The sequence below is a fragment of the Seriola aureovittata genome, chromosome 7, assembly GCF_021018895.1.
Source record: "Seriola aureovittata isolate HTS-2021-v1 ecotype China chromosome 7, ASM2101889v1, whole genome shotgun sequence".
Taxonomy (NCBI): Eukaryota; Metazoa; Chordata; class Actinopteri; order Carangiformes; family Carangidae; genus Seriola; species Seriola aureovittata.
In genome coordinates, this window is record NC_079370.1 from 27,668,813 (window position 1) to 27,691,111 (window position 22,299).

At 41.7% G+C, this 22,299-nt stretch overlaps 1 protein-coding gene across 7 annotated transcripts in view; it reads left to right on the plus strand.

Moving 5' to 3' along the window:
* The window catches only part of adgrb1a (adhesion G protein-coupled receptor B1a), a 160,863-nt gene that overhangs the window by 89,727 nt on the left and 48,837 nt on the right, over positions 1–22,299 (plus strand). For all 7 annotated transcript variants that reach the window (XM_056380686.1, XM_056380682.1, XM_056380680.1 and 4 more), the window contains 5 exons: positions 1,346–1,454; positions 4,918–5,061; positions 11,917–11,992; positions 18,850–18,952; positions 19,077–19,120. In XM_056380686.1, coding sequence (XP_056236661.1) covers positions 1,346–1,454; positions 4,918–5,061; positions 11,917–11,992; positions 18,850–18,952; positions 19,077–19,120 — 476 coding nt within the window. The remainder of the gene's footprint in view (positions 1–1,345; positions 1,455–4,917; positions 5,062–11,916; positions 11,993–18,849; positions 18,953–19,076; positions 19,121–22,299) is intronic.

Sequence of the window (22,299 nt, forward strand, 5' to 3'; positions counted from 1 at the left end):
AGAGGTAGACGGGGCGGAGAGCTGCTGAAGGACAGAAATAGCTGTAGCTAATGAGCAACCAAGTCGACGCACACGCCCACTCATCCATCTGCTGCACTCATCCTCTCATACTACTCCGTCTTTACATCCATTCAGCCGTTCATATCGCTCTCAACCTGCAGGCTTCAGAGTCAAATAAACCAAAGTGAATTATTATTAAAATGATTATTATTGTTATTAACCTTTGGCATCTCTTCACCAGAAGTCAGTGTGATTAAAGACAGACTTCACATCACTGTGTAGGGTTTTATTTATTGAATGTGTCCCAGCTCCAGCAGCCAGAGGTGTCCTTTATTTCTCGAAGGTAAAATCAATAGTAAGTTGCGGTGACTTGAAAGTTGGGTTGGGGAATTTATCACGGTGGACAACATGTCTGCTTTTAATGTTAAGTTTGAAAATGAAAGGTGTTTTATCAAAGTGCCAAACCTTCAGTCTGGAGATCTGTTAGGGCCACAGATGGATCACCGGCCAGGAGAATCTGCCTCTGAGGGCCCAGAGCCACGGGGGTGTGTGGGGTGTGTGGGGGGGACTCCTGCTTCTGTTGTAATTTAATGAATTTCACATTTGTTTGTTAGTACTCTAATACTAATACGCACATTATAAAGTGAAACGATGATTTTAAGGCCCAGATTTAAAATGTCGTCAGCAGGCTTTTCTCTTATATTGTGCCACATAAAATTGTTGTTGATAAATCCACAGTGCAGAGAGATGAAATCTTTAACTCCAGCAAATATGGTTGTCACAGTTACAGTTTCATGATGTGGGGGTAATAATAATAATAATAATAATAATGATAATACAGAAATGATGACGAAACTAAAAGCAGACATGATGCTTTTCTGCAAAGGTAAATCTAAAACACTTTGAAAACATTAAAGAACAATTTAACACCCTGTTTTATCTTGAACACCCCCCTTCACATATTATGAAATGCATTTAATGGGACATGGAAAGCAGCACTGTAAACAGGACAGACAGTATCTGATATGTGTTCAAGGTCACATCACATTTTACACTGATTTTTTTTTTTTTTCTTTTCCCTCTCATCCCTGAGTTTCATCATTTATCTCCATTTAAAACGACAGAGAACCTGTAGAGGACATCACGTGTACTGCTGCCCTCAAACTGAAGAGGAATGATGCTCAAAGAGCTGGCAGCATTAAACCATCACAGGATGGTGTGAAAGTGTTTCTGTGTGAAAGACTTTGTGTGCGTCAAGTGTTTTTACGGCTGCTCAGAATATTCACCTCAGATCCATAATCCTTCCTCTGTGTCTTTCTTTCATGTGTCTGTATTGTGTTCTCAGCTGGGGCCGAACATCAAAGAGCTGTTCCGTCTGGTCGAGGACTTTGTGGATGTCATCGGCCTGAGGATGAAAGACTTTCAAGACACGTATGAAGCCACTGATAACCTAGGTCAGTCTTATCTCCATCCTGGAGATCTCCACAGACATTTCTGCTTATCAAAAAGACTCTGTTATCTTCCTCTGAAGATTGATCTTCATAATACATGGGGGGGGGCATTTCATGTGCCTTCAGTCTCAAGTTCAGCTATAACAGCAACCAATGTTACATCCAGCAGGAGTCGTGTCCCAGCCTCACACCAAACCGTCACAGACTCAGTTCCACAGTCAGAACCAAATCATCAAAGTTTTGCTCCCGTCATCTCGATGGTTTGGTGACAGGTCTGAGCTTCTGTTTCCGTCTGGACGATCCGTTAAAATCATACATGTTGAATATTATTAACACACATACACAACACACACACACATTACACAACAAGCTAAACACAATCAAACAAAAACAATAAACAATACAATACAATTACCTAGAAATGGGTACAGCTCTGGTTTGATAATAATAATAATGAAAATAATGATAATGATGGATTTCAAAGAGCGAAAATGTCCACCAGGAGCATGATGGGAAATAATCCTGAAGAAATCTAGTCGTAGTCTCACTAATAGTGACCCTGCCAGATCCCCAGTCTGAAAGAGACTGTAGAGAAATACAGTGAAGCCTTTGAAAGACGGTGCTACCTAGTATTGCTAGTGACTGCTGTATTTATCTCTATATGATCCCTGCACATGTGTCAAGTCAAACTGGAGCTAGTCTGGGATCAGAGGAGGCTTTGGCGAAATATATCGGCTCCTTGGAGGTTGTAAACTGACGGCCGTCCTTTAACTAATGATGAATGTCTCTGTTTCTGCTCCCCAGTATTTACATGAAGAGAGCGGGCCTTGGTAAATATGAATCCTCTCCAGGGTAGCAGGTCTTTAGATGCGTCTCATGTGATTCTAAATCCATATTCACAAACCACCTGCTGCCTCCTTCCTGAGCCCGGCAGCTGTAAACGCTCTGTTTTCCTCAACCAGGGTAAAATGAAGCAGTGTAGTCATCAGAGAGGCTCCGCTGACGCCTGAGACCTCCAGATAAAAACCAGGCAGAGTTTGAGTCGAGTCAAGGGAGAGTATGTGGGAATTGAGGCTAGATGAGAGGTCCTGTTTATAGCGGTGCCACCGCGCTGTCTGGAGCCAAATAGCCGCCCACACTGGCAGCGAACCCCCCCTGAGGTGGCTGACCTCCTCTCTCCTCCCACACCTCAAACATAAGCAAAGCCACACACAGGAACGCTCCCTCATCTGCCAACATATAGTTAGATCAGAGTTTCTTCCTCCAAACTCATCAAAGTAGTCAAGTAGTATAGAATTCACACAAAGACACATGAAGTTCAGCTGCAGAGTGGTTATTTTTATCTAAATGTATTATTCATCCATTCTCCCAGGAGACAGATTAGAGTCGATACAATGATCTTTTTTACTTCTCTTTAAAGCTTTTAAAGGCGAACTGATCCATGTCAATTTTATGGAACATTCAGATCTGGATTACCCACCCGCTCATCTTGACACCTGCCCAAAGCTCCGGACTGATTGTTTATTAGCTTGTGAAAATGTAATAGAAGTTTTCTTTGGAGGTTTGAGCTCCTCAAGCGCAACATTAACCGACGTGCTGAGAGCGGAGTTTGTGCACCTGTGTTAAAGAGGGTCCTGGTGTCAGAATCCAGCTTTGAAACCGTTTGTGTGCTCGTGTTTTGGAGGTGGAAGTGGAAGGAGTGAGAGGTTAATAGGGGCCCAGCAGGTTTATTCAACCATGCTGACATTACAACAGGTACACACACTACACTGCTTTTATTTCTTCTATATAAAACATATTTTGTAGTGCACTGACGTTCACTGAACTCAGTAGACTTTAGCTCTGTGACATGTAGCATTATCTTGCTGGAAGTAATAATAATAATACTAATAATAAACTTTATATTTACACAACCGTACACTCATAAGTCATAAAACTAAACAAAACACATATAGCTTCACAGGTTATGATATATAGGTGATATGTAGGTTCATGAGGCTTTCGTTTGGACACATATATATTGATTATAAACCACCAACAATAGAGCACTTTTCGTATGTACATAAGACATGCAGCTCAAAATGCTTCGCAATAAAAAAAAATCAAACAGTACAATAGATTAAGGGCGGGTTGAACGATAATGAAAATCGACAATAGAAAGAGAGCAGATGATGAAATATGTAAATGAAAAGAGAAACCAGTAATAATAGTAAAATGTGAGCGAAAGAATCAAAAGCCAATTTAAATAAACAGGTTTTCAGCTGTTGTTTAAAAATGTTCAGAGCATCTCTTACAGCTCTTGGCAGGTTATTACATGGTTTTGGATCATAGTTTTAAAAAAAAGCTAAACTGCCCGTTTTCTTTTTCGTAAAATTGTGTGTTAGGCCAGGCACATGAAGATCTGAGAGCTGGTGAAGGATTATAATACCACAGAGAATCTGCAGTGTAGGTCCCAAACCATTTAGAGATTTAAAAACAAATAAAAAGAACTTAAAATCTCTTCTAGAAAACACTGGGAGCCAGTGGAGTGAAGCTCACGCTTCTTTGTTTTAGTTCAATTGCAGCAGCATGGGTCTGAATAAACTGTCTGAATAAAAGTCTTTCCATTGACTGCTTCAGAAGAACAGTAAAACTATCACTGCAATAATCTGCTCTGTTTGAAATAAAAGCATTAATAAGCTTTTCACCATCTTTATAGATAATGGTCATACTTTGTCAGTACATTAAATGATAAAAGCTGTTTTGGTCTCTTCCTTTATGTGTGAAGTCAAATTTAATTCAAAGTCTAAAGGAGCCATTAGAAGATGGTGAACTCTTCCATGAAGGGATGAACATGGTCAGAACAAAACTCAGATCCACTGTGATATTCAGACCATGATTGAGACTGCTGCCTCGGCACAAATCCAGATCCATCAGACCTTATCTTAGTCTTATACTTAAAGAATCACTTAAAGTCAGTTAAACTGTTGCACAAAAGACCTTAGTGACCAAATTAAGGGAAAAAAGGTACGTCTGATTCTGTCTTAACTGCAACATGCTGTTTGTGGGGATAAATGAAGGAAATGAACACATCCCAAGAAGAATGTGCCGCACCCGGGAGACACCCTTAAAACCTTTTTTCCTTAACTAAGGAAACCTTTTAAGATATTCTGTGCAACAGTGTTAAGTAACTCCCTCAGCTAAGGAGAAATTAAACCTTAAGTGTCACACTTAATTAGAAAACGTAAGGTGTTTTGTGCAACTGACCCCTGGTCTTCACCTGCCCAGTGTTGGTGAGTCTGTGTCCGCTGCTGCCTCAGAAATACTCAAACCAACACCACGCCACACTCTGATGACGTGAACATTATCTGAAGCTCCTGACCTGTATCAGTGTGGTTTTAATGCTGCCACATGATTGGTTGATGGCAGATGTATAGCTGTTGGGCATGTGGTAATATTCGTGTAACCTGTCATTGTTCTGTTGCAGTGTTGAGCATCCACAAGCGTCCAGTTATGGGTCACGCAGACATCAGCTTCCCTATGAAGGGCTGGAGGGGCATGGCGGACTGGGCCCGCAGCTCTGAGGACAAAGTCACCATCCCCAAGAACATCCTGTCCACTGGCAAGCCAGGTGAGACACACCTGTGACACATCTCACACCCTGCAGCCCATCCCCCACCCACTGACACACCTCATGTACAAGTACCACAGGCAGGAAGTGTAAGAGTGACAACAGGTTATTGTGTGGGTATGAAATGTGTGTATCTTTGACAGGGTGATTTATAAAGTGTGTTTGTGTGATGTCTGTCTCTCTCTCTCGCTCTCTCTCTATATGTATATATATCTAAATAGTGTATACAGATACAGATATATATAGTCTGCAGAGCAAGGCCCCCCACTCAGACAGACACATGGCTGTATTTAATGTTGCAAATAAAACATTGCAGGAGAATAATGAAATCATTTTATGTCTCCTGCTGTTCAGCAGCTGCACAACAAAAGGACTTGTTCTCTTCAATAAGGCCGGAACAAGTTTCATAAAATGTTAATACAAAGCCCTTCTGCCTTTACTTTTTGATTGGCTTTAATTGTAAACGGGAGCGTTAACACAGGCTCCTCATTGGCTGTTTACAGACAAAGGGAATTATACAGCTCTGGTCTTAAAGCAAGAAAGAACTGTAATGTATGTGTGAGGGTTTAAATGTGAGGATTAGCTGCTTTCCTCCATTTTAACTCAGTGTTAATTGAACACCTTTGTACAGTGGCATTCAGAGCTCAATAAACTGCAGCTTAAAAAAAAACATGCAAACAGACGAAATACAAACAACTTCAGAAAACATCTTCATCAGTTTGACGACACATGAGCTGCAAATACTCAAAACACAACAGAAGTTTTTCCAGGGAACACTTAAAAGTCATGAACCCAATGCAAAGTTCATCACTGTTGCTATTTGCACTGTGTATTTGGTTGTGTTGTGTGTATTTAAATGTGTGTATTTGGTTGTATAGTGTGTATTTGGTTGTGTTGTGTGTATTTGGTTGTGTTGTGTGTATTTAGATGTGTGTATTGTGTGTATTTGGTTGTGTTGTGTGTATTTAAATGTGTGTATTTGGTTGTATAGTGTGTATTTGGTTGTGTTGTGTGTATTTGGTTGTGTTGTGTGTATTTAGATGTGTGTATTGTGTTGTGTTGTGTGTATTTGGTTGTGTTGTGTGTAGTTGCAGTGTGTTGTGTGTATTTGGTAGTGTTGTGTTTATTTGTAGCATGTTATGTGTATTTGGTTGTGTTGTGTGTATTTTGTTGTGTTGTGTGTATTTAGATGTGTGTATTGTGTGTATTTGGTTGTGTTGTGTGTAGTTGCAGTGTGTTGTGTGTATTTGGTTGTGTTGTGTTTATTTGTAGCATGTTATTGGTATTTGGTTGTGTTGTGTGTGTTTAGTTGTGTTCTATGTATTTGGTTGTGTTGTGTGTATTTAGTTATTTGCATGTGTTTTCCTAAGTTGCACTGAGTTGACCTCTCAGGGCCACCGTACCTTTGGTCTGATTAGACAGTCATGCATTATTATTCATTATTTTACACATATTTGACCCATCCATCCATTATCTATACCGCTTATCCTTATAGGGTGGCAGGGGGGCTGGAGCCAATCCCAGCTGACATTGGGCAAGGGCGGGGTTCACCCTGAACAGATCACCAGTCTATCACACATATAGAGACAAACAACCGTGCACACTCACATTCACACCTATGAGCACTTCAGAGTCACCAGTTAAGAGGAAGGAGTACCCAGAGAGCACCCACACAGGCACATGCAAACTCCACACAGAAAGGCCCCAGGCCTGGGGATCGAACCCACACTGTTCCACCGTGCCACCAAATTTTAGTGATTGATTAATCAATAAAATCTCTGAGAATTATTAATGAATCAATGCTGAACGCATCGATACAGTGTCCATTTACCAGACCATCTTCACTGAGCAACTCAACTCACATTCATTTGTATTGGACTGATGGTTGTTGACTAAAAACATCTTAGATAAAAGAAGAAAGTGCTGTATTCAGCTTATATTACTGTAGTTACCATTCATTAGTGTTGTAGGGAAACAAAAACACATTGTCTGGAGGTTTTCAGCGTCATCCATGATCAATATTGATTAGTGAACATAAAGAGCAGCAGCAGCTGAGCCCCCCTCCCGCCTGCAGGCAGGTGCTAGGTGCACTGTTTTTTTTTTTCTGGCTGTGGTGTTATTTGTCAGCCGGGATGTTTTCAACCATTAAAGACAGCCCTGTGTTGCTCGCATGCTAATGAGGCCGTCACTCCTAATCAGGAGTCAACAGGAGCCAATCAGGGGCAATTAGAAACAATTTCCTCCCCAGCTGGGAGATGTGTCTCCACGGTGCTAATGTCACACCAGCAGCCAGCCCTCTTTATGCATACGGCTTGGACCTGCTTACACGGATTAAAATGGCTCTCTGATGTCTTGTTATTGCTGATTGACTGGTCTCTCTCACATCTCTGGAAATGTTCTGAAAGAAGCCTTTTTTCTTAAACTGAAGAACACAGACGCCGTTCTCTCTCTAGGCGACAGAGGAACAGTGAAAGAGGCGTTCTCTGAACATGAAATGAAACCGTGGTGGGGGCTGCAGGCACAATTTGATTTACCTCCACTCTGCAGTCTGCGAACATGTAGAACAATAACACTCACCTACAATTATACCGCAGTACTACAGTTTACATGGTTAACATAATAATCAATTATCAAACATTAATCCTAACACTGAAAGAACTAGTGTGTTTACAAATCAAACAAACTTAAGAAGCTGTGCAGCGTTATGTTTTTGTGTTATCTCAAAGCTCCAGAGCTTTTCCTTCATTTCCATAAGGAGCAGAGATCTAGAAGTTTCTTGATCACTATGTGCAGAGGTGTAGTGCTGCCTAGAAAAGGAGTATACTCTTAATTTATACCCCAGATTTGCCCAGCAGAGGATGAATGCCCTGTGTTATAAACAGTGACATGTAAGACTGCCCTTACTGATTTAGTTCACTCAGAATGGAGCAGGAGTATCTGCACTTTATCACGTAACTCTGTTTCTGTTTGACTTCAGGGATTCGGGATCATGATGAAACTAAATACAGATGCAGAATTTACATCAATACTGGTTCAAAGAGTTGGAATTATTCATTGTGAGTGATCTATTCCTTCTTCTTCAGTCCATCCACACATGAACATTGGACAACTATTCTCTCACCTTGCACCTCTGCAGGCATTGCATTGTCAGCTGTGACACCTTATATAGACAGGTGTGTGTCTGTCCACATCATGTCCAATCAGCTGAGTTTACCACAGGTGGATTCCAATCAAGACGTAGAAACATCTCATAGATGATCAAAAGAAATGGAGGAACCTGAGCTGAATTTAACTGATGTGGCTGCATAACTAACATTAGCCACTATATAATCAGCTGCTGTCAAATAATACTTTTAATTGATTGTGGCTGCGTTTTATTGCTTGTGAAACAACTGGCTAACCCAGAAGTTGTGTTTTATTATGTGTGTACATAACAAAGAATACCACTTACAATAAAACAAACATATTTTAGCATGAATGTAACGATACAAGTAAAGTGAATTACTTTTTTACTTACTTTTTATTTTTAAAGGTTGTCAGAGTAGACCACCAGCATCTCAGATCAAAACAAACACTTGGTCAGCCACACCTCCCTAGTGCCGTGATATGCTCCACAGCAATGCTGGCAGTAAGCCAGCTAGTAATAGCAACATTTGCCGAACACTTTCATAATACGGGCAACAGCAAGTTAGCTAATGTTAGCATGGCTACTGTAGCCGGTCACTAAAGAAAACAGACATGAGACATTATGAACCAAGCTTCAACCTCCAGACTGAAACATGAAGCATCAACACCGAAGAACCAAAAGCTGCAGTACCTCTAATGACCACCAGAGTCTGGCTCCAACAGTGAGTCAATCCCCACTGACTCCCATGTTAAAATGTTTTGGATATGGTACGTGTATGCTTGACACAAACCAAAGTCTCAGCTGCACACACAACCCTCCTCTTTGTCCATTTATGGATTTGCTGGGAGTTAGGGGCGGAGTCAGACACTGCTAAAATGGCTACCGTGTAGCAGCTCACTCTGAGCTTCAAAACTGCTCACCAGAAACCTGTGTGTGATGTCACAGAGGCTACGTCCCTCTTTATTTACGGTCTATGTCACATAGCCGTCAAGTTACTGACACATGGAGGTGGAGAAAAAACGGTTCTGAGTCCAGCTGGACCCTTTAGCAGCTTGTAGGGTTCTCCATCTGGGTAAAGAACAGTTTTGACTGGGAAAGGAATTCATCCTTGGGCTGATCCACTGGGACTGGCTGCGTGAACGACACTGATGGAGCTGTTAAAACTTTATGGATGTTTTGACAGTTGGTAGTCCTAAGTCCAGTTCGCCTGTGCTCTGGTCTTATCTCTTTCTTGGAGGCATTTTTAGATGAAAAAATGGTTTCTTCTTCAGTGGAGGAAATTCTGGTGACAACACATCTGTGGGCAGAGCCTGTGCACAGGTGGGACTCACATGCACTACCAGACCGGTTACCAGAAAACTCAGATCAATCACACACAGAGGGGGTGTGGCTGAGGGGTGAGTTGTTCTTTGCTCAGGACGCCATTAGTTTGCTATATCCTTACATAGAAAATAGTTGTTTGTTGCTGTTTTGTTGTTTAAAATCTCACCAACAGAACCTTTAACTTCCTCACATTCTGTTGTTGTTGAAAGCCTCTGTTAAAAGGAAGGCAGTGTGAGCAAAATACAGCAAAGGTTCATGAGCATGATCAAGATAATATGTGACAAAGCAGTGAGACGGAAGTGAAATTTGTCTGTTTACCTCGCTCTGAATATGTGCTTCCGTTCAGGGTGATGGAGTAACGTTAGGTAAGCACACTCACTGTTGAAGGGTTTTCTACTCCACTTCTTCTCACCACTAACGGATGACAAGAGCTCTCAATGTGTAGACAGTGTGGGCAGAAGCAGGAATTAGACTGAGCCATAATCTCTGTTCATGTCATCTTCTCAACTAATTTTTGAGGTGATGTGAGTGAAGAAGCGTGTGGGTGACGACATGAATATTCGCCCTCCAACATATGCTGGTAGATATTCAGCACAGACATTAGACAAACAAACGTGTAGGGGCAGATACTTTGTACTTTGAACTGCAGCTTTCACACAGACACAGAACTTATTTAATCGCTGGTTCAAGTCCCTCCAGGCTCCTCTTGTTGGGTGCAGACTGAATCTGGCTGAGCATGTTGGTTGGGCCAGCCCAAGAGTGGAGAACGGGATACATAATTACACCCCCCACCCCACCCCATACACACACACACACACACACACACACACACACACACACCACACACACACACACACACACACACACACACACACACACACACACAAACACATACATATGTCTTCCTTGATTCCTCCCTGATGCCCACAGAAGCTCAGCTGTTGCCTGGGAGCTACAGCCTCTGCTGCTGCCTGGCTCACTGCTGTGTACTCTCAGGCGGCCGTGCAGTGTGCTGGAGCAGAAGAGCTGGATTTCTTCAGATGGCCCGGCAGATGGAGATGTTTTTTTGTTTTTTTTTCCTCTTTGACACTGTCGCTGGAGTGAAGTCTTCTCCTTGCCTCGGTCTTGTCTGTGACTTCTTGTAGTCCAGCAGTCGAGTTTTGACAAAGTTCTTCCCGTCTGTCTCTGCTCTGTGGAGCGGCAGCAACGTGCACGCGTAGATCAATGTCAGCCAATAGATGTCCTACTGTAAATACTGTATGTCTTTTGTGATTGGCTTATCAGCATTTTAATGGATGGATTCCCAACTGGGTCAATGTACATGTGCTCAGGTGTCACTCAGGTAACCATGGCAGCCTCAGTGTCAGCTGACACCATGAACCAGTGGGTCCAACAACATTTTAAGAGGCTATATCAAATCTCTTTATTATCCTATTAATGGATAAGAAGGAAATTTCAGAAATCACCATTCAATACATCAGCATTTTGTCATTTTGTAGTTGGGATAGTAGTTACTGGTTTTACTGGTGGAGTTGTGTATCCACCCACAAGGGATTCACAGACAATGATGGAAGCTCCTACTGGACAAACTGCCGACCATAACAGAGGATGCATGTGCAGATTATATAATGATTACAACGAGCACAGAGAATACAACAAGTGCAGCAGCTCATGTACTTCAGTCAGCATAACTTATCCATTTCCATGAAACTCACAAGCAGAATTTTATCTGCTCTCTAGTTGTAATGTCTACTGTCTAATAACTCCTACAGTCTTCACTCGTCTCTTCTGTCGGGCTGTGATGTCCAACCAGTAAATGTCTCGGGCTTATGGGAAATGGTGTTCATCAAAATCCACGCTAGAGGCTCGTGAAGAAATAATTTAGTAGTTTTAGTGGTGTCAGCTGCTTTTTGACAAGCACATCTGTGCAGATGTTCACACACTTTTCACCCGAGCCGCTGTTTCTTTACTCAGATTCAGTCTCTGCTGCCTCTATCTGATACTATGGAAATTAACAGTGTCATATCAGATAAAAGAGATAACCAATACTGTGTGTGTGTGTGTGTGTGTGTGTGTGTGTGTGTGTGTGTGTGTGTTTAATGTGTTCAAAAAGCAAGTTAGCTTTGCTTTTAACTTTTGATATCTGCCTGTGTTACTGTCAGTGTGTGTCTGAATGAAGTTGTAACTGTGCAGTTGTGCAAGTGTGTGTGTGTTTATAGCTGACTAGTCATGTAGGCCAGTTCCAGTGTAGAGCTGTGGGGGGGGTGGGCATCAGGACTGACCTGTATTCTCTTGTTTAGCAGGCCACTGTACCAACATAGGCTGAACCACTGGGTGTCTGTGAACGCTCCTGTGTGATGTGACCTCGTGCTCAGTGTTTGTTCCTCTGTTTCTTCCTGCTGCAGATGCAGACGACTCCTCCACGTTTGTGACCGGCATCGTTCTGTACAGGAACCTGGGCAGTATCCTGAGTCTGCAGAGGTAAGACCGCTCACTGAGAGGCTAGCTACAGCTAACAGCTAACAGACAGGAAGACAGCTGACTGACAGGCTAACAGACAGGCAATCTGATAACAGAGCCCACATTAATAGTAGCAAACGTATTGACAGTTTGTTCACTTGCCTCTTAGTCAGACAATATGTCACGTGAAAAATTATAAAGGAATGTCAGTAACTTTTTTCTACAGAACTGATAAAAGAAATCTTAAGGTGTACATTATTAGGTGGAGCTTTCAGCTGCATATAGGGTTGCCACCTTTTATGTGAAAAAATAAGACCCCACCCCCACCCCCCCACCCCCGGGGACGAAAAGATTTTTTGAGAATTTTAAAATGCAGATACACATTCTTTTAACAAAAAGTGTAGCCTAATGCTGATTTACAATTAGTATTAGAGAAAAAAAGCAGGGAGAGAGGATGACATGCAGCAAAGGGCCACGGGTCGGACTCGAACCCGAACCCACACCACCACGGTTTGGATTAAGCCTTAATGACATGCACTGTACCTCGTAAACCACCAGAGCGCCGTACTGCTGTCTGCTGCATTTTTTCACAGCACGCAGTCTGTTGCTAATTGATAGGCTACAACTGGTGTGGCTTTACTTGACATTACATTATTCACAGCACTTTGAGGACATAACATGAACCAAAATATGAGACAAATTGCGTTGAGTCCATATGAACGCCCCCCTCTTGTGGTATTCACAACCTTTGACCTCAGAATGTTCATGAGTCGTGAAGTGTTTGCTGACGTTTTCAGAAATGACAGAGACCATGGAAGATGTTCAGTTAATATATTGTAACTTTAGTTGTGTAGAGTTTTCTTTCGTAGTTTTCTAATACATCTGAGGAAAATGTTGATATTCCCATCGCCCTCATCTTTTCCCTCTTCGTCATCACGCCTTTGAATTCCCTGCATTACCTTAATCTCCTGCTAACTCGCTAAAGTGTTTGCCTCTGTGGCTTCGCGTGTCAGGTGTCGTTACTGCTGACGTGAATAACAATCTTATTTATGCGTATCGTCAGCCAGCAGTCTAGGATTCACCGTCGCCCTCCATTTAACTGCTTCTGTACATGACGTCCCATGATGTAACCATGAGCTCCCGAGTTTCATTTGAAGGCAGTGATACAGTCTTGATTCACCCTGAGGTCTCTGTCAGTTCAACCTTCTTTTGATCACATTTTGAATTTCGATGTGATGTTTCAGTTCAATCTGCTGCTAGATCTCTGAAACTGAACTATTAGTCGGCTGCACATTTCTCCAGTTAGGGATAGAAGTCAGAAATATCAACCCGCATGGAGGAGGATTCTTCCAGGAGGAACTTACTCCCACTAATCCGATGAACGTTGGTGATCTTTATAGTGGAAAAAAAAACAAAAAAACATGCATTTGGTTTAAAAGTGAAAGTGCCTTGGTGACATAGATCACATACCATTTAACAGCAATGATTATACAATATTTACCAGGAACTCCTCCAACCTGAACAACCATCAACCCTCTGATACGACCCAGAGGAGTGTCTCCAGGCCATGTTTGTCATGGTCATAATGTTAAACACGTGGAGTGTGCCGACAGCCTTCCTCACCATGGTTACTATAATAACAACCTAACTGGCTTGGTTAGGGTTAGTAAAAGATGGTGATTTAGGTTAAAACAAGTACTTCCTCAACATTAGATGATCTTTGTTGTCATGGTTACAATATAAACTGGTACTTTCACATGGGAATCGAACACCGCACTCCTGTGTCATATTCATCCATCCACCATAACCTCCAAGAGTTTGTCGCTCAACAAAACCTAACTACAGGTCACAATGAGCTGCTGCACAGACAGGCTCATATTGCCACATTGACGTTGCCCTTAATTAAAGCAGCCGCACATCGAACCGCAGGATCTGAGGCTTCTAGGTTCTACTACGACACTGTGCTGGGTTTTATGGATGTCACCGTTCGGTCAGGGCTTTTTACATCAGAGCTCTGGAGTGAATGTTTCCAGCTGAATGAAATCAAGGATTAGCAGCACACTAGCAGTGGGTGGCCCCAGTATGTCTTTTATCTCCGTGAGTAAAGAGATTTTCTTGGAGGAAGTTGCTTTTGCTGCTTGCATGATGATTAACATACATTTAACCCGGCAGTGTATGGTGCAGCTCTGTGTAATTATATGTGTGTGTGTATGTGCATACAGAGATTCAAGCTTGTGTGAGAAGCTGCCTGTTAGTTGGTAAGGAGCTCTCTGTTAGCATAATGTAGTGAAAGCACATAATGAACTGGTAACACAGAGAAAGGCAGAAGACCCTCACTCTCTCCAGTCCTCCAATGTTTGTTCACCATCTCTGGATTTCTGCTGCTGCTCTCTCTCAGCTCTTCACTGCTCTTCTTCTTTTTTTCCTTCACCACCTTGTCTTGTCTCTTTTTCTGCATTTGATTCCCCTCTGGAGGAAAATGAGATGAGTTTGAGGCAAGAGACTAGATGACACGAAGGTTTAAGTTGACTGATTGTGTTTTGGAATGGTGAGAGTGCGATTGTCGTGTAGAGGATATAGTGATGATGTGAGGAACTGGAAAACAGAGCATGGGCTGTTGAACATGTTTGGCGGACTGGAAGCTTTCCATGTCAGTACTTGCAGTAGCAATTCACTTTTTCCTGATTGTCTCATTCCACATGATTGATAGTACCTATGAAAAACAGAAATTGCAATGCATACTAAGCAGGCAGCAAGATTGTAAAATAAAATGCCAAAAATGGTATTAGATAAGCTGTTGAAAAACAATGTGCACCTCTTCAGATGCAAGAAAAATCCTCAAACTCTTTAGGGTTTACTTAACTGGTAGGATCTTAGATGTTTGCTCTGAGCCTTGGCAATGAGAGACATCTGAGTCAATAATCTGTTACATATTGGACTGTTTCTGTGGCAGCTCTGTGACCTAGTAGCAATGTCACAAATGTCAGTCTGTCCTTTTATAGGATCTTTCACATCGGTCCACCATGTTGTTCTAGACCAAAGTGTGTCCACAATTACTGGATGAACTGCCATGAGTTAATTGCTGTTCATGGTCCAAAGTGGACGAAACAAACAGTTTACCTTCTAAATATCTGAATATTAGCATTGTCACTGTGAGCTGATGTAGATGATGAGACTGAGAGCAGTGTGGCTAAGTACAGCCCCACAGAGCTGCTAGTGTAATAATAAGTCTATTTATACAGCATTTTTCAAAATAAAGTCGCATAGAGCTGTACATGATTTTCAACAGGAAACAAAAGCAAAACAAGAAGAACTTGAAATTAGGCAGCAAAATTACACATTTAAAATAAAATAAAGCAAAATTGTGTAAAATACCCCAAATATAAGATTAAAAACAAGTAAAAAATAAGTAAATTAAAAAAACAGTGTGCTACCAATTAAAGATGCTGATTCTACAAGAGTCAGATCTTCAGGCAGTGAGTTTAGGAGCTGAAGCCCAGTCTCCTTAGGAACAGCCAGATGAACCCTTTACAAAGACCGTTGGGATATCCAGCATTTTATTTCATACAGACCAGATAGTATATTATGAAAGTTGGCCTCTTCACTGGTCTTTATATTTTGTGTATGAATGATATGTCCCAGCATATAAATACAGAACAGGAAGGGGCTGTTAATGGAGAACACCACAGGTCAATGGGACCAAGAAGGACCAAGAAGTGCCACCAGAAAAGTTCTGTTTGCTAAGAAGGATTTTATTCCTAAAGCTGCTCTTTAAGGCGATCTAATAAAACAGAATGATCAACTGCCTCAAACAAAGAATTAAAATTGTCTCCTTCATCAGCTGGAAGTAAAAGATCATTAGTAAGTTTTTATGAGGGCAGTTCCAGGACTATGAAATGAGTGGAAACCTGAGTTATCAAAGAGTTTATAATTAATCATAAAAGAAGTCAACTTCAACCCTCTGTAAAACTTTGGATAAAATGGCCATTTGAAGATGAGACGAAGTGATTAAAATCAAGAGGGTCACGGCTGGTTTTTAGAGAAGTGGGTGCACTACAGCACGCTCCAGACAGGAGGGAACACAGACAGCTATTTACAATGGATCATACTGTGGGACTGGCACCTCCTTTAAAACCTCTTTCAGGCTGAACATCTAGAAGACGTGATGAAGGTTTGAGTCTGGAAACTGTGTCCTTTAAAGTGCACAATGACTCAGAAAAAGACAGGGTTATTACAATGATGTTAGAGAAATACTTTTACTGCTTTGTGATGTGTGGACATGAGGTCTTTGAGAAAGTCATGTGACGCCACCAGTCTGTCCTTTCTCCATGTTCATTCTGCTGGTCTGTATTTCCTCCTCATCTCTGGTTATTTAGCTATGAGTTGGTTTGACTCTCCTCCTCCTTGTTGTAGCAGCGGGGCCCGCCCTATAATCACAAATGTCACTGACTTCCTGTCTGACTGACTGAATGACTGACTGACTGATGATATTTCTGTCTACTGAGCTGCTTTGGTTTCGCTGCTGCTCGGGAACTGTAGGGAAGAGGAGGAGCACTTCCAATACACTGAGCCTCGCCTCCATTACAGCAAATGAACTACTTAGATTCCATGTATCATTATTACTAAATGAGGCAGAGGAATAACTAAACATAAGACACAGAGAGCAGAGAGAGCAGGAGAGAGAGAGGTCATCACTAATGAGGCTTCCTACTAACGACTATGACCAACTCTACATATCAAACAGAGGGAGTTAGACTTAAAGACTTGCCTCTAATAAAAGTCTGTGATGTTCTGGAGTTGAAGTAAATCGCTCTATCATTGCCTTAAAAGAAAAAGCCTGAAAAAATAACTTAAAAAAAGAAAGACAGAATGTCTCTTCTAACTTTCTCTCTGATCATGTTACAGTAAATCCAGCTGAACTCACAGACCAGTCTTTGTCTCTCATTTATGTGTTTGGTGATTTTGTCAGACGATCTCACAGTTATAAAATCAGGATTTGACCAGAGGTTCAGACATGTACGAGGTTTAGACCTGGTTTTGTTTCATGTTAAACAAGAGATTCAGGATATTCCAACAAGCCCCTGTTTGTCTGTGTGAGTCGGACTCATAGACTAAATTTTATTGTTTGTCTGGAGCATTGCTGCTTTCTGTCTGTGTGTTTATTGATTAATTGTCATCCGCCATCTTTGCTTGTGACGTCTAGAGTCACGAATTCGACACAGTGGCTGCTCTCAAAGCCAATCAGAGTGTCTGACTCAGAGGCTTGGCTGTCGGTTGTTATATACTCAAACTAGTTGGGAGCAGTGCTGTTTTATTCTGAGTTTAAAGTGAGGAGAAGTTGATCTGAGTTTAGTGTAGAGACAGAAAACAGACAGAAGGATGTGAGCAGTCACATATTTGGTGCAGAAGAGGATGAGGAGATGATTTTTTAAGGAGCTGACAAAAACCGTGCATGAATACTGCTCCAAAGAATGAGCAGAACTCATGATCAGATAAAGATCAGATCACCTCCAAATCAATCCAAACACATGTGTGCAACTTTCTACATTGAAGTTGTCTTTCTTTATTATGGTTTGCAGGGTTTATATCTGTAAAATAAGGAAAAGTCTGTTTTTGGTTTATCATGTTTTAATGGGCTATTAACCTCTATTATACTGTACTGAAGTCTTTATTGATATTAGCTGAGGTTGTACTGATTCTGAATATGTGTAGTACTTGGTGAAATTTTATAAAGCAAAACAAAGGTATGAAAAAACAGAAAAGTCTTAATGTGGTTAAAATCACCTAAAATCAAGACTTTATCAGAGCCTAGAAAAACTAAAGCTAAAAGGTTGGAGAACTCCTGAATCAGAGCTGTGTCAGATGTCAGGTTTTGGGGCTCTGCGGATTAAAACACAAAGTAAAGGGACGTTGACATTTATCATAAAACCATGGGATTCAAATGTGGAGAACTTCCCAAGAGCATGTGGGAAATATTTAAAGATATCTCTTTAAAATACTTCCAGGCCGCCCCCATGTCTCGTAAGCCTAAGTCTGGGCTCAACCAAGTCTCAGTAAGCATAAATAAATCCAACTGGTTTGATAATTTAAGTCGTGGCTGAAGTCATGGTCTTATTCACCAGAGATCTGACAAACCAAATGTAACTGCGTTGGAATACGGGTGTGGGACAAGAGTTGAACATCTCCAAGCCCTGTCGGTGGAGATACGGTGTGGAAACAATGTTGTGTTAGAGAGCTATTAGACGCTGAGCAACTGAGTTAAATAATTCCTTTAATAACTCTTCTCAGTGGAGCTGAAACATCATTGATGCCAGCATGAACAACACCAGTGCTCACAGAGGGACACTTCCTCATGACATGCCTCACCACGGCTTCCCCTCGCTGAGTGCATGAGGCGCAGTGTGTGGGAGACACGGAGAGGCAGCGGTGTGGTGCCTCCTGGCACTTGAGCCTACGACTGTCACTGCACATATGGCACTAAGGTGGCATTTAACAGCGGGTGGTTGTACAGTAAATCATTGTACGACAAATAAACGGCACAGAAATCACAATGACTGACAATGAAGAAGTCCAAAGTGAATTCAACTTAATAGAGACATCATCTCCTCCCGGTGTTATATCTGAGCCACTGTAGTCTTACTAAGTTTCCTCTGAGAAAATCTCCTAACAACCCACTTATATGATAATGTAGGCTTTCTGATCCCAGCCTGTTTTCAAAGGTGCACCAGGTCCTGCTGCCCATGAGAGTGTAGTACACTTGGCACACCTGTCGCCCACTGAGCAGGGTGCCCTGTACACCTGTGCTCTTACTGCCAGGTTCACACAACAGGGCCTTTGTTAAATGTTTCAACACTGATGTTTTTCTTCTCTATCTACAGGAACAGCACAGTCCTCAACTCCAAGGTGTTGTCAGTGACCATCAAGCCCACTCCTGCCTCCCTCTCCGCTCCGGTTGTAGTCGAATTTTCTCACCTGTACAACGTGAGTGACAAATAAACTTTTGTTTTCAATCAATTCCAGATATGAAGCTATTGTGATATGATGTGTTATACTAGTGCTGTGCTCTGTGATGGTAATCATATGGACTTCTCTTTTCATCCATCAGGGAACCACCAACCAGACCTGTATATCCTGGGACGAGAGCGACAGGTAAGAACCACTATATTGTTGATTTGACATGTGGCCATGACGGACTAATATCTCAACCTTTGACAGCTGATCTAAGATACTGTTGATTGCATTATGGGAAATATAATCCAGCATGTTTGGCACTTGCCCCATTCTAGAAACATGATTTCTTCGCACTGGAGACAGTCAGAGACAGAGACATATTGTTTTCTGGTTATCCGCACGTATGTACATACTCTCATTCTCATGGACACAATATCTCTGTAACACCTTGATGGAACTGCTTCAAATTTGGCACAAACATTCACTTGGAGTCAAGGACGAACTGATTAGATTTTGGTGGTCAAAGGTCGGTTTTGGCCTTGTGAATGCAATATCTTGCAATATCTTGCGCAAAAACGATGGTAATTCTAGTTAATCTATCTTTTGTGAATGGAACTGCAGTACAATGAAGTAGCACTTGAATGGTGCCAGTAGCTAATATTTAACTACCTATCCGTCCATTTATCCAACACTTTGGTCTAAACCAAGAAACTCCATGAAACTACTGGCCAGATTTTTATGAAATGTGCATCCATTTTCCCCAGAGGATAAACTTTAATAAATTTGGTAGCCCCACGATTATTCTTTTAATGCCACTATCAAACCAAAGGTTCCACTTGTACACAGGAATATCTAAGTTGAATTGGCAGATTGCCATGAAATTTATTTATGCACATTTTGATGTCATGCTTGGCTGAGGTGGAAAAGTTGGTGGACAACATGTAATGGAAATGTGACACAATTCAATGGAATCATACTTAGCAAAATAAATCATGATTGTACATAAAGCATGCAACTTAAAGGAGCTATTTGTAAGTTTTGCTATTGCTACATGGCTAGCACTTGCATTAACAGTTATTTACTTACTAGTCTGGCAGAGAACTTCAGCCATCGTTGCATTGTAGGTTAAAGTAGGTACAGTGAGCAGCACTACGTCTTCAGGCCAGACTGGAGGCTACAGTAACAAGACAGACCAACCAGCTAAGGCCAACTGGTTAGCATGCTAACTTCAGTTGAAGAAAATAAAATAATAAAAGAACAAAGGGATTGCTTTCCACCTCTGGAGACAGCTGTTGGTGAGTAAAGGAATGAAGTGTGTTGCTGAACTCACAAAGTTTCTTCCAGATTGGTAAGTAAACAGCTGTTAATGCTAATGTTAGCTATGTAGCAATAGCAAATCCTCCACCTCACTGCAGAGATGCCCTCTTCTTCTGCAGTGGTTTAATAGCACTAGACTGAAGAACCCAGAACCAACGTACGTAGCCAACGTTAGCAGAGTTCAGCATCAAACTTCATTTCTTTACTCACCAAGTGCTGTTGACAGAAATGTGCACTAAAGCACATTTTACTTTGTGAAGTTTCAGGAAATTTGTATAAACTTGAAAACAAAATATTGGAAACTTGACTTATGTTTTAGTCAACTCTTTTATATTATGTGTTGAAGTGAACATGGGCCACTAACTGAGCTTCAGCCAATTTCATGGCAAAAATTTGAGCAGTATTCAGCTTTTCGGCGACAGTTAGAGCCGGAGCCATATTGTTTTCGGTTTGTACATCCGCACGTCAGTCCCGTTCTTGTGGACATAATATCTCAGTAACGGCTTGACGGAACTTTGGCACAAACATTCATTTGGACTCAAAGGCGAACTGATTAGATTTTGGTGGTCAAAGGTCAAGGTCAGTGTGACCTCACAAAACACATTTTTGGCTATAACTCACAAATTCATTCAATAGTTATGACACACTTTAACCCCAGCTGACACTGAGTGGTCCAGATCCAATGGCATTAACATGGGAAACCTCTCATGTACAGTGTCTATAGCACATGGGGGAGTTCAGTGCTCAGAGTGGGTGTTTTTACACCATGTCCCCTCTGAAAGTACCAGGGCCGGCCGCAGTGTTTTTAATCTTGACAAAGTCAGTGCAGCGTTCTCCAGTGAAAGCTGCTGAGTGTGTTGGACAGCTCGGCAGCTCTTGTCTGGGGCAACGCTAACCCCACGCTATCGCTGCTACGACACTGATGCAGCATGTGGAAAATTAAAAGTGTCGCTCACAGCTTCCCTTCCTCTCCCACGCACACACATTGACATGTACATGGAGCAGTGAGAGAGAGAGAGAAAGAGAGAGAGAGAACTGGAGGCTAAAGAAAGAGTGAAAGATACATGTTCAATTTTAGTGCTTCTGTGGCCAGATTCAAAGCACTGCTCATTTGCTCCTTGCGTTTAAGTGCCCCCTTTGTTTAAGACAAGAAAATAGTGTGGCATGTTAGAGCATGAGCAGTGAGCGAGAGAGAGAGAGAGAGAGAGAGAGAGAGAGAGAGGCAAACACTTTGCAGCCTTATTGCATTGCAGGTTTGGACATTTGCATTTAGATGGGTGCATACACTTGTGTTACAGAGACGAAGAGCAGAACATTCATCGTCTCAGTCAAGGGATTAAAAGAAGTTTGGTTTGCTGCAGATAGACCTTTAGCAAGATGTGGGAAACACAGACAGAAACAGTTGAATAGATGTTAATACGACAGTCTGACTTAACAACACAACATCATAAATATAGTTTCCAAATGACAGTTGAGACAGTATCCACAGTCATACCTAATTGTCACTGACAGTGTTATGTGAAATTCAAAGCATTCAACATTCTTGAATAGGGGCTTTTTTCACCTCAGCTGCAGAGAGAACCAGCTTTTATATCAAAGACATTTCTGTTGATATATTTTGTCAAATATGAGTAAAACTTCCCCCTCTTGTCTGATCTGCTCCAGTTTCAAATTTACTGGTATAACCTCAAAACTAATTCACATTCTATAGCATTAATTTATCCAATTTCTTATTTTCTCTCATGGCTCACTTCAAAATCTCTAAAATGTTGGCAGCCCACATCCGACCCCATGACAACATGGAGGCCCGATGATCCCTTCAGAGCACTTTTCATTTTAATGATAACAATCCGACATTCAGGACTGAACAGAAAGCGGGACAAACATTTAGGAGGCTCAGTTTCTCTTTTTTGTTTGACGGGGATCATTTCGTTTTACAACATTTAAAGACAGATTTTTTTTAATATAATTACATCTTTTCAAAATATTGATCGGCCCATTTGCAACACGTTCGCGCCCACCAGTGGGCCCCGGCCCACAGGTTGGAAACCACTGCTCTG